Raw genomic sequence first — 12,975 nt, 5'->3', positions numbered from 1 at the left:
AGTTGTCGTTCTTCCTTCTCTCAGCCCACTCACCTCCTCTCCTCACCCTCCCTGCTTCCTTCTCTCCTTCCCTTCCTCCCCTCCTCTCTAAATCACAGTTATTACGGCGTCAGTTGAGGCCGCGCCTCCGTGTAAACGCAGCCTCGCGCTCACTTCACTGAACTGTTACAGGAACAATTACAAGGTTCACAGTGCGAGTCTTTAAAGAGCTGCACAAACAGCTGCTCCTAAAACCTCTTCCCTTAAAAAAAAAAGCCTTTAAAAAAGGTTCAATCTGCACCTTTTCCCTCCTCTAATCTGCTAATCCCTGACACATGACATCAGACTGGAGTTTTTAAATGTGATAAACTGGACCTTAAAGAGGAGAAATAATCCTGGATGTGATCTAATTCTGCGTCGTCTCTGAGTGACGTCCACTTCTCTAAACTCAGGCTGACAACAGAGGCTGACGCCAAACCATGACCAGGAGTTTTCAGGTCAGTGAAGCTGGAGGAGGAGCAGGAGGACGAGGAGGAGGAGGAGGAGGAGGAGGAGGAATCATGTCAGCGTGTCATTTACAGTAGAAGCCTCATTATTGACCTACACACACACAAACTGTTTTTTCTATCTCATTGATATAATACATTCCCTAGTTACCCTTACCTTAACAATCACAATTAAGTGCCTTACCCTAACCCTAAAACCAGGTCTTAACTCCCTTAAAAAGCCCTTAAACCTCATGGGGACTAGACACCCGTTGCATTAACTTACATTCATTTCCTGTAGACCATTTAGCTTAGCCTTAAGCTTTTCTAACATTTAAGCTTTAGTTTTTCAGAACTGGTGTTTTTGGATCACAGAAATGTTATTTCTTCCTTAAAACTACACTTAGTTATGACGTCTTTTCTTTTCTTTCTTTTATATTCCGTCAGTGTTCGTGACGCCGCCGCGAGGAGACGTGCAGTAGTGACGCCCGGCGAGCGAAACTGAGAGTTTACTTTACAACGTCTTCATTTGTTGATTAAATATCAACGATATTTTAATGTATTTTTATTTAAATGAAGCAACGTTTCGTCATTTTAATTCCACGGTTTGAGCCACTTTCCAGATTATTCTGTGACACTAATTCACTTTAATACCAGCGAATAAATCAGTAACGCTGTAACTCGTCTCAAAGTGAAGGCCGTGGGTTTTTTTATTATCATCACGTTTTTGGAGGCTGCAGGTTTTTATTGTGTTTTTTTATTGTGTTTTTTATTGTGTTATCTTGGCAGGTGTTTTTTTCCCAGACCATTTATATCAATGACAGCAGAGAGAAGCAGCCGTGAGCTGCACTTTAATGAAGGTTCTGCTCTTCACCACAAAAACCAACCAAACCCAGCCAGTGAGTGTGTGTGTGTGTGTGTGCGTGTGTGTGAGTGAGTGAATCTGCAGCCGCTCACTGTCTTTAAGAGTGAAAAACACACATTTTACTAAATCATTGATGTAGTTTAATGTTTGTTTATGAAAGTTTGTTGTATTTTATTTAGAATCTGTCCCACAAGGCTCAATACTGGGCTCCCTCCTGTTTAGTCTCCACATTAATAATCTGTAAAGATTCAACGATATGCTGATGACATGTTACTGTAGATTCATACAAAAACAAGGCAAAAAACTGTGCTGCAATACTATCAGCAGTGATGACACTGGTGCCACTGGCTCTATGTCTCAGTACAAAGAATAAAAGCATGTTTTTCACCTGAGTGGCCAGCAGAGGGCGAGCGAGATACTTCCATACTGTTTGTTTGTGACTTTTCTTTATTTTCTATAAGAATTAAAAACTCAAACTGCAGTTTTAATCAACTGTAACTTCAAAACAGACCAGATTTGACTTTTTGAAGTTTAATTTCTGTATCATTCGTTGATTCTTCCCATTATTCAATTGAGAATCAAAAATTGAAGCATTAAAAACAAACAATGTCTTTGTGCGATTTTGTCTTTGGGTGATCCTGATGTGGATCTTTAGTTTCGCCCCCTGGTGGACATTCATGATATTCTCCCTTCCACATTGGCATCTTTGATCAAACCAGAAGATTAAATCAATCATTTGTTTTACATCAAGTTGATTGTTTACGGAGACGTTTGTGACGTCAAACACGATGAAACGAAAGAAAACAGTTTGAAAATCTTCACTTCCTCTTTTTCAAGTGCATTTACCGCCATCTTTTAAAGACATAAAACACGTTTACGTTCATTCATTTTCACGCCGTGTTAGAAAGACAGAATGTGAGCGAATGAAGGTTTAGGGTTTGAATGAATGAATGAATGAATGAATGAATGAATGTGCTCACACACCCATAACATTCGCTTTGACCTGTGAGGTGAATCCCAAGTCAGGGAGTCGAGCTATGAAGTCAGTCATCTGTGGAAGAGACACACACACACACACACACACACAGAAATGTATCAGTGAGATTAATAATCCATGAAACCAACCCCACACTCACATTCCAGAGTATGAGCAAATACACACACACATTTACACTCAGTGTACTGTATATAAATACATATATATATGTATTTATATATATGTGTATGTATATATATATATAAATTTAATTAAATTTTTAATAATAACCACTTTATATTTTAATCATCAGTTTTTTTAGCTGACAGCAGCAAACAAACACGCACACACGCACACACACACACACACACTGACCTGGACATTTCCATCAACGCAGCACTGTGTGCACACCCCACGCTGTAACCTAGCAACCAGCCAGTGCAGCACAGCATTGTGGGATACTCCTGGGAGGAGGACGTGTGCTGTGAATGTCAACAGTGCAAGGGAGCGTCTGCAAAGCGCGGTCCCTTAAAAAAAGCACAAAATACTGAACCTGAATAGTGAGTTAATATTACAGCAGTGGATCAGGGGAGAAAAGAGAACGTCGTCTTTCATCCACAAGGTCGGGGGTTCCATCCCCCCGTCTCCTCTTGTGTACACTGTGTATGAGTGAATGAATGTGTGTGAATGGATGAATGGTAAAACTGTAGCTTTGAGGCGAGAAAGGCTCTTTAGAAACACAGACCATTTATATTTCAATGAAAATTTACAATGCCCGAAAAACAAGCCACATTATTACATTTAAAATTATTATTAAAAAGTATTACTACTATTGTCAAAAAATACAATTTAAAAAACAATTGTTATTATTGTTATGAGTAGTTGTAGTTACTGTTCAGTAGTGGCTGAGCAATATGAGCTATAATTTTTACACACTATTCTGTCCTGATATCACAATTAAGAAATTCATGATGCTCTTTCACAGAATTTCAAAGTAAAAGTGCTTGTTTTGATATGGAATAATATATATTTCAAAATAAAAGCATATTGATGACGCCAAATAATCCAAAAATGTCAAAAACAGGGAAAACAATGTCAAAATAAAGTAAAAAATAATAATGTTTTCATTATAAGAATGTTTTATTCAATGTTATTTGTCTTTATTTAACTTTTTTTACTTCCATGTGAGTCACCCTGAGAGAATTCAGTGAAACACTCACTCTGTTGTCATCGATCTCCTCTGAATACCACAGAGTGTGACTCATCAGCTGAGCTATTCATTCATTCATTCACTCACTGATACATACAGTACACGAGTCAGTGTGTGTGTGTGTGTGTAAACAGGACATTAAGAGTCATGTCAGTGTGTGTGTGTGTGTGTGTATAGGCAGGCAGGATTTCCCCTCTCTGTCTTACATCCTCTGCTCCTCTGGCACGCACACACAGATCCTTCCTCCTCCTCCTCCTCCTCTTTCACTTTCCTCGTCGTCTTCTTCTCTCTGCTGTTATTTCAGATTCATGTTGTCACTCTCATGTCGCCTCCTCTGACCTGTTTCCCTTCATCTTCTCTCAGTCGTCACCTTCTTCTCGCTCCCTCTGTTCACGCTTGTCTCATCGTGACAGGCCATGAGTGATGCTAATTATGCTAATGCTAATGCTAATTAAAAAAAAACGTGACAACACAGACGACCATCTGCGTAACAAATATATTGAAAGCCTAAAGCTCAGTTTTGAAAACACTGATTTTAACCACTTGTAAGCCGCTCTCACTCTCCCAAACCAAACCCCATAGAGAAAATCATCGATTTTAACGTCACAGCACACAGGAGTTGTCGACCCACTGCTGCCTCCATCAGTAACTTCAAATGTGTTGTTTTGCAAATTCTGCATGAAAAACCCATCCTTCAGATTCACCTCAGTGACACAAAGTGACCACACGAGGCAGCAACAGACCAGCAACTCCTGTGTCCCCCTGAGCTAAAATCACTGATTTTCTCTATGGGGTTTGGTGTGGGAGAGTGAGTGGTTTACAAACTTCAGTTTCCGGTTGGAAAAGTCCATCTAACAGTGAGATAAAGACGTGAGCATGTTCTTCAGATGTCATAGACTTGAACTGAGCCTCTTTTTAAGGCGTTTGAAATCTGTTTTTCCTCTCACGTCGCTGTGATCGCAGCAGCCACGTCCTCACTGAAAGCAAACCTCTGTGCTTCAGTAACACACTTCAAAAAAACCACGCAATGTCCCTTTAAGTTTAATTTGTGCTAATAGACTCAGTTCAAGCACAGTGTTCCTCTTCTCTCACAGTACTTTTCCTTCTGACGCTGGAAACACGATGCACCACAGTGTGTGTGTGTGTGCGTACCCGTGTGTGTGTGTATGTGTGTGTACATAACTGCTCACACACAGTGATGATTTTGTTCCAGCTGTTAAAAGATGTGAGAGCAAATATACTCTGTAGACTACTGACTGAGACACGCCTCCTTGTCTGTCTGTCTGTCTCCATCTTTGTCTGTCTGTCTCTCTCTTTCTCACTCTCAACTTTACTCCCTTACCTTAAAAGTGTCTCTGTGAATCTGGAGCTGTGTTTGCTTGTCATCACAACATGGTCTCACACACACACACACACCCCCACACACACACACGAGGACCAGAACCAGATTTTGGTCTCCATGAGGACTCACAGTCCTGTGAAGGTCGGTGTTTACGACAGAAAAAGCTCCTAAAAAGGTGTGAAAAATGAACACACACACACGCACACGCACACGCACACACACTTGTCTGATGTCAGGTCAGATGTCTGTGTGTGTGTGTGTGTGTGTGTGTGTTTACATCAGTCATATATCACAGTAATCAGACTGTGGAGCCACAGACACGAGTTGTGGCACAATCACGTGACTGTGTTTCGCCGCCGTCGTCGCTCTCTTCGGGGCCGCGTGTCTGCGTGTGCGTGTCTGTGTCTGCGTGTGCGTGTCTCTGTGTGCGTGTGTGCGTCTCTGTGTCTGCGTGTCCTCGTCTCTGCGTCGCCGCACAGACTCGCCTTGTCCGCTGCCACTCTCCTTTCCACTCACCTTAATCCCTCATCAGGGACGCGTAAGAGCAGCTATTAGCTTTAATTTACACCCTCACCCCCCTGGTAACCCTGTCACCCCCACACACACACACACACACACCCCTGAGCCTCCATAACTGTCACCGTGCAGCTATGAGCTCCGTGTGGCACAACCGCCCTAACATTGGCCCTTTATTACTTTATTAGAGGGAGCTGCTTCAAATTAATGGCTTTACCTTTCCCATGTACTTACACAATAAAAGAGCTCATGTACATGAGTGTGTATGTGTGTGTGAGTCCCTTAATGTGCGTCTTTGTCCTTTTTCAGGTTCATGTGGCGCCAGTTTGGTTACTGTTGGAATATGAACCCGTGTTCACGTCTTTATCTCACTGTTAGACACACTTTTCCAACAAGAAAGTGAAGTTTGTAAAACATTCACTCTCCCACACCAAACCCCATAGAGAAAATCAGTGATTTTAGCTTGCAGGTGACACTGGAGCTGCTGGTCCACTGCTGCCTCGTGTGGTCACTTTGTGTCACTGAGGTATATTTGAATGAATAATTTAAGATGCCGAATTTACGAAATAATTAATTTGAACTCATTGTTGACAGCAGCAGTGGATCAACAACTCCTGTGTTGCCGTGATGTAAAATCGATGATTTTCTCTATGGGGTTTGGTACAAGAGAGTGAGCAGTTAACAGAATGACCAAAAACTTCCACCATCTTAAGTCTACAATATCTTAAGAGTATGTTGATGTCTTTATCTCACTGTTAGACAAAGTTTTCCAGCAGGAAACTGAATTTTGTAAGCTGTTGTCTCCCACACCAAAGTCCATAGAATAAAGAATCGATTTTAGCTTGTGGGGACACAGGAGCTGCTGGTCTACTGCTGCCTCGTGTGGTCACTTTGTGTCATTGAGGTCAATTTGAATGAATAAATTAAGATGCCGAATTTACAAAACAACACATTTGAACTTACTGATGGAGGCAGCAGTGGATCAAAAACTCCTGTGTTGCCGTGATGTAAAATCGATGATTTTCTCTATGGGGTTTGGTGTGGGAGAGTGAGTGCTTTACAAACTCCAGTTTTCTGTTGAAAAAGTCTGTCTAACAGTGAGATGTTAAGATATTGTAGCCTTTAGCTGATGTAGATTTTCTTAGGTGAGTCTTTTGTTGCCGCCCTTCCCCCGCTGACGTTTAACAGATGTAACAGATAGAGATGTCGCTAAAACACATTTAGAAGTTCTGTAAAGACAAACTGGTTACCTTCAGACGAGACGTACGAGGCTAACGCGCCGAGGTCGAACTCTCTGTTGACTCAGGGCGTCGTCTGTTTTTCACCAGTTGAACCGATTTATGCAAATGCTCCAGAAAGTGGAGAAAAGTGCAGGAACAGTTTGAGTTGTGATAAGATCATCACGGCTGCAGGCGCTGACGCTGAGAGAGAAACAGAGTAACATACACTAACTGTGCAGATATTGATTATTAATGACTTATAATGGACTTAAAATTCACTTCCTGCTCAGATGATGACGGCAGCAGCTAATGGAAATAAAAACACACGCTGTGATGTTCCTCTGTCTCCGCTTCAGCTCTGTGAGGCCGTTAAAACAATAACTGCTGTTAAAATGATGGTGAATCAATATTAATGTAATGTTAATAAACTTAATGTAGATACTGAGAACTTTAAAAAGCTCTGAATGTTTTATCTTATAGACGTGAAAACTGTTTAAATCAAAGTTTAAAAACAGTCTTGTTTAAAAAGTCAGTTTGTGTGTTTTTTTTATGGAGGAAACAAGGATGGTGATGAGGAAGGAAGGAAGGTAAAAAGGAGTGATAGTTTAGAGTTTAGTTTAGTGATTAGAGTTAGTGACTCACAAGTCACGCTGCGTGTGAATGAGCCGGTGGTTATTGTTGATGAATTCTGGTTAATGTTGTTGTTATTGCTGATGAAGGTTAGTTAATGCTGGTTTATGTTTTGTTATTAATGTTGTTTATTGTTGGTTATTAACACTGGTTAATTTTAGTTGATGTTGGTTAATGATGGTTATTAACACAAGTTAATGTTGGTTATTAACACTGGTTAATGTTGGTTATTAACGCTGGTTAATTGTGGTTATTAACATTGGTTAATGTTAGTTATTAACACTAGTTAATGTTGGTTATTAACGCTGGTTAATTGTGGTTATTAACATTGGTTAATGTTAGTTATTAACACTGGTTAATGTTGGTTATTAACACTAGTTAATGTTGTTTATTAACACTAGTTAATGTAGGTTATTAACACTAGTTAATGTAGGTTATTAAAGCTGGTTAATGTTGGTTATTAATGCTGGTTAATTGTGGTTATTAACGCTGGTCAATGTTGGTTATTAACACTAGTTAATGTTGGTTATTAAGCTGGTTAATGTTGGTTATTAACGCTGGTTAATGTTGGTTAATGTTCATCATGTGACCATGAGAGGGTTTCTTTCTTTCTTTTATAATAAAATGACGGTAATTTATTGTTGAACCCTAACGTTTACACTGGTGTGTGTGTGGTTGTGCGTCTGTGCAGCAAAAAACACAGCATCTGCAGCGCGTGTCAGAAAGAGAGAGAGAGAAAGAGAGAGAGCGAGTGGCGGGTGAATCAGCCAGTGGGAGGAGAGAGCGAGAGAGAGAGAGAGAGAGAGAGTGAGCAACAACAAGAGAGAGAAGGAGGGAAGGAAAGAGGAGGGAGGAGGGTGAATGAGCAAAGCAGTGACACACACACACATACACAGAGGGAGGAGTGTGTGTTGCTGCTGCTGCTGTTCCTCTGACAGTCAGTCAGTCGACTGCTGCTTCTCGTCCAGAGAGGAAATACAGCGCGGGGGATCAGTGTGAGGAGGAGCAGGACGCTGTAGTCAGGGTGGTGTTCGATCCCCGAGCTGCTGCAGTGGATCAGTGGAGACTCTGCTGTGGATCCAGAGGCTGTGGACACTCATCTGCTCGTCCATGGATCAGCAGCAGTGAGTAAAGATGCTGTGACGGTTGTCTGCTGCAGCTTCACCCACTCGTGGTGGGGTGAACCCACAGTGTGGAACAACGGGGAGTCTGGACACAGTGGAACAATCCACACTGCTGCTGCTGTGTCGGGGGGGGGGTTCTGTCTGTCTCCCTTTCTTCTCTGTCCTCCCTTGTCTCTCCCTCTGCTGTGTTTGTGTCCCTCATGCTTTCTCCTTCCTGTCTGCAGGAGCGACGCTGGAGGCTAACGTGGCCGACGTTAGCGCGACGGCTCAGTCCGCAGAGCTGAACCTCAGGTCCACCGCGTCCACCTCACACCTGCAGGCCATGGCCTCCAGGAAGCCCATGCCCAAGCCGTCCGCTCTGCCGCAGACGTCCTCGCGCCCCTCGTCCGCATCGGAGCTCAAGGTCTACCGCCCGTCGTCCGGGTCCATCCCCATCCCGGTCCCCAACCCGTCTGGTCTTCGCAAGCAGCGCTCGCTCAGCAACCTGTATGTGCTCACTGACGCCGAGAAGAAACTCCACCTGTACCAGTCTCCACGCTGCGGTGATGGCACAAGCCTCTCTGGTGCTGGCACCAACAGAGCGGGCCAAACCAAACCAGGTCAGAGAATACCACTGTCCCGGACCCTTTCAAAGTCAGAACAGTCTCTTTTCCAAGGAAAACCCAAACCTGTGTGCTCCCCGGCGGTGACGTCCAACACGGGGAAGAGGTCCAGTCGAATTCCGGCGCCGGGTAAACCGCGGGGACCTTACGCCGAGGTCAAACCCATCAGCAAAGCTTCTGAGGTGGATCAGAGCACGGACACGGACCCTGAAGACCACCCGACCAAGACTCATTCCAACGGAGCTGGGAATACCGGGAGAAAGCCGGGGGACAAGGTCAGATCTGCGTCTCTGTCAACAGAGGAGAAGAAAGACAGGAAAGGGATGGAGGCGGAGGATGACAAGAGCTTTCTGAAGGTGGACCCAGAGTTGGTGGTGACGGTTCTGGGAGACCTGGAGCAGCTGCTCTTCAGCCAGATGCTCGGTGAGTCCCAGATTTACAGAAAACCTTTCGTTTGTCATGGTGCTGGTGTGAGTTAGTGTCGAAATCGAGCTCCATCGTCCACTCAGGAGGACAGTGAAGCTTGTGTGTGTCCAAATTGAATATTTTTACACATGATTTCATAGTTCAATGAAATCAAGTGTAAAACCAAACGAAATTTCCGTCATAAAAATGATGGAAATTTTGATGTTCTCAAGTGTTATTATTCAGTTTTAGTGTTTTATTTTCTTAAATGATGATTAATGAGGTATTCTTTACTTGTTCCAGTTCAATTTATTCCTCTGATGGGTTAAGAGGGCATACAAAATTGATCTTAGGTTCCAGCTGTACCATGCAGTATGTACTCCAGAAGGCACTTCTAGACTGTAAATTTGAACTCAAACTGGTTTTAAGGTTCACCCTCATGTCCACAAACCAACATTATTCCATTTTAGTCATTTCTTAGCTCAATTGGAGCAAAGAAATCAGAGAATATTCACATTTTTGAACTTGGAAAATCTTTTGAACTTTGAACTCTCACGTTTCCGATAATCAAAAAAAATGACATTTAGCTTTTGAAGAAACCTCTTAATTTTGGCTTTGACATGTCTCAAAAGACATAAAAACAAATCTGAGACTGGGCACAGTGCATCAACATCGATATATAGATATAGATATATAGATATAGATATATCTATATCTATATCTATATATATATATATATATATATATATCTATATATATATATATAGATATATATATATTAAACCTTTATTGATCTTGTAGAGTCCTACTGTACATCACCGAGGAATAACATGTCAACAGTGTCTTCTCCACACCCAGATCTTTCCCTCCAGCCTCAGCGGTGAATTTTAAATTACTTGAGTCTCGTTTGCAGCAGCCGAGCGTTTTAATGTCAGTGTGTCTTTCGCCGTCACTGTGGCGAGAGCCACTTCTCTGTAGGTGGCAAATATCTCCCTGCTCACACTGGTGTGTGACGAATGTGCTTCATTCATATGAGCTGAATGTGATTTATGTTGCTCAGTGCTTGTATGTGTGTGCGTGTGTGTGTGTGTGTGTAAGCGTTTCCACAGGCCTGACATTGTTTTGTTGTTGACTCATTATCCGGCGCTGGACTGACCTGTCCTCGTCTCGTCTGACCCACTGCCTCAGTGAGCTAGTTACACATTCACCCATTCAATATCTCCCTCTTTTTTCTTTTCATTTCAACACGTCACAAACACATCAGTGAAGCCAAAGTCTTAATCACACAGTTAAAAGTCTGATTTTAGTCAGACTTAGAAACTAATTCAGTTTTCTTAATGTTATATAAACATGTTAGTCTAATAGACTAATAATCAAGCTAGTCCTAGTCTGACTAACATACCTGGATAATGTGATTCATAGTCTGATTACTCCTGAATCATGTATACGCTTAGTCGGACTAACATACCTGGATAATGCGAGTCATAGTCCGATTACTCCTACATCATGTATATGCTTAGTCGGACTAACATACCTAGATAATGCGAGTCATAGTCCGATTACGGATGTGTCAGCACATTCTGTCTTTGAGATTGAGGTAGTTGGTGCTGGGAAATCCTTGAAAAGTCCTTGAATTTGATGTCAACCAAGGTATGGGAACCCTGCACACAGAAAGGGATACGAACTGGGGATATTCTTGCTATGAGGCAACAATGTAAAAACACTGACATGAAAATCTAAATTTCCAAACTTCTGCTGGATCCACAGGAGTATTATTTATATCATAGACTACCAGGGCTCCCACAGGTCCTTGGAATCCTTATGCAGGACGAACGTGGAGTCATAATTACTCGCGGCATTGTGAACACTGTCCACTGTCTCTCTGTCTGCCGCTGACGTGAGATTATTCCATGCAGAACAATGTTGTTTATTTAATAACATCACATGACCCTGTGATGTCACTGTGGCTCGTATTGTGCCGTCAAAAGTTTGAACGATATATAATAATGTGTGATATCAAGAGTGCAGTCAGAGAAACGTCAGAGTCAGTCATCTGTTAACAAAGACCTGTGTGTGTGTGCGTGTGTGTCATGGTGAACCACATATTTAGCCTCACTCCACCCCGTCCCTCCTCCTCCTCTTTAGTTCCATTGATCTTTGGACCACTGACAGATGGTCACGATCCAACTTACCCCCCCTCCACCCCAACCCTGAGCCCCCCTCATCCCCCTCCTCCGCTTGTTACCGGGGGCAACTTGTTGGAGGAGAATCTGTGGGAGGGGGGTGTTGGCCTGAGCAGGTAGCTAATCGTGACACAAACACAGCAGTGAAGCCAAAGTCTTAGTCACTCAGTGTGTTTACATTCATGTTAAAAGTCTGATTTTAGTCAGATTAAGACAATAATTCAGTTTTCTCAATGTGAACATGTTAGTCAGACTAGTAATCAAGCTAATCTTGGACTAACATACCTGGATAATGCGAATCATAGTCCAGTTAATCTTGCATCATGTATGCTCTTAGTCAGATTAACATACTTTGATAATGCAATTCATAGTCCAATTATGCCTGCATATTATGTGATTCATAGTCCTGCATCATGCACACTTAGTCGGACTAACATACCTGGATAAGGTGATTCATAGTCCTGCATCATGCACACTTAGTCGGACTAACATACCTGGATAATGTGATTCATAGTCCTGCATCATGCACACTTAGTCGGACTAACATACCTGGATAATGTGATTCATAGTCCTGCATATATACACTTAGTCGGACTAGGGTACCTGGATAATGTGATTCATAGTCCTGCATCTTGCACCCTTAGTCGGACTAACATACCTGGATAATGTGATTCATAGTCTGATTACTCCTGCATCATGTACACTTAGTCGGACTAACATACCTGGATAATGTGATTCATAGTCCTGCATATATACACTTAGTCGGACTACGATACCTGGTTAATGTGATTCAAAGCCTGCATCTTGCACCCTTAGTCGGACTAACATACCTGAATAATGTGATTCATAGTCCGATTACTCCTGCATCATGTACACTTAGTCGGACTAACATACCTGGATAATGTGATTCATAGTCTGATTACTCCTGCATCATGTACACTTAGTCGGACTAACATACCTAGGTAATATGTGATTCATAGTCCTGCATATATATACACTTAGTCGGACTACGATACCTGGATAATGTGATTCATAGTCCTGCATCTTGCACCCTTAGTCGGACTAACATACCTGGATAATGTGATTCATAGTCCGATTACTCCTGCATCATGTACACTTAGTCGGACTAAGCTGTGTCCGCATATTCCGTCTTTGAATTTGAGGAAATTGGTCCTGGAATGTCCTTGAAAAGTCCTTGAATTTGATGTCCACTAAGGTGTGGGAACCCTGCACACAGAAAGCGGTACAAACCGGTGATCTTCTTGCTGTGAGGCAACAGTGCTACTACTTGTAAACTGTAGATGTTTACTGCTCCTCTGTTCGCATGGGTTAGCATTACCTGGGGTAATTGTCCTGGGGTAATTGAACCTTTTTACCCCAGGTAAAAGCGACAGTCATCTTCACTGACATGTCTCATTCTGACGGGACTAAAGTCACT

At 42.4% G+C, this 12,975-nt stretch overlaps 1 protein-coding gene and 1 long non-coding RNA gene across 2 annotated transcripts in view; one reads left to right on the top strand and one right to left on the bottom strand.

Moving 5' to 3' along the window:
• LOC122776684 (neuron navigator 1-like) overlaps positions 1-12,975 on the top strand; it is a 78,647-nt gene that overhangs the window by 2,756 nt on the left and 62,916 nt on the right. The window contains 1 exon segment of the mRNA XM_044037336.1: positions 8,572-9,372. Within this exon segment, the coding sequence (XP_043893271.1) occupies positions 8,572-9,372 (801 nt within the window).
• On the bottom strand, positions 1,885-6,937 carry LOC122776685. Its single transcript, XR_006361245.1, has 3 exons — positions 6,624-6,937; positions 2,681-2,832; positions 1,885-2,380 (listed from the first exon to the last, which is right to left on the bottom strand). It is a non-coding gene; the product is annotated as an uncharacterized LOC122776685 (long non-coding RNA).

The sequence above is a fragment of the Solea senegalensis genome, linkage group LG11 (assembly GCF_019176455.1).
Source record: "Solea senegalensis isolate Sse05_10M linkage group LG11, IFAPA_SoseM_1, whole genome shotgun sequence".
In the NCBI taxonomy this organism is placed as follows: Eukaryota; Metazoa; Chordata; class Actinopteri; order Pleuronectiformes; family Soleidae; genus Solea; species Solea senegalensis.
Note: the sequence above shows the minus strand (reverse complement) of the source record. Positions and strands in the feature narration are given on the sequence as shown.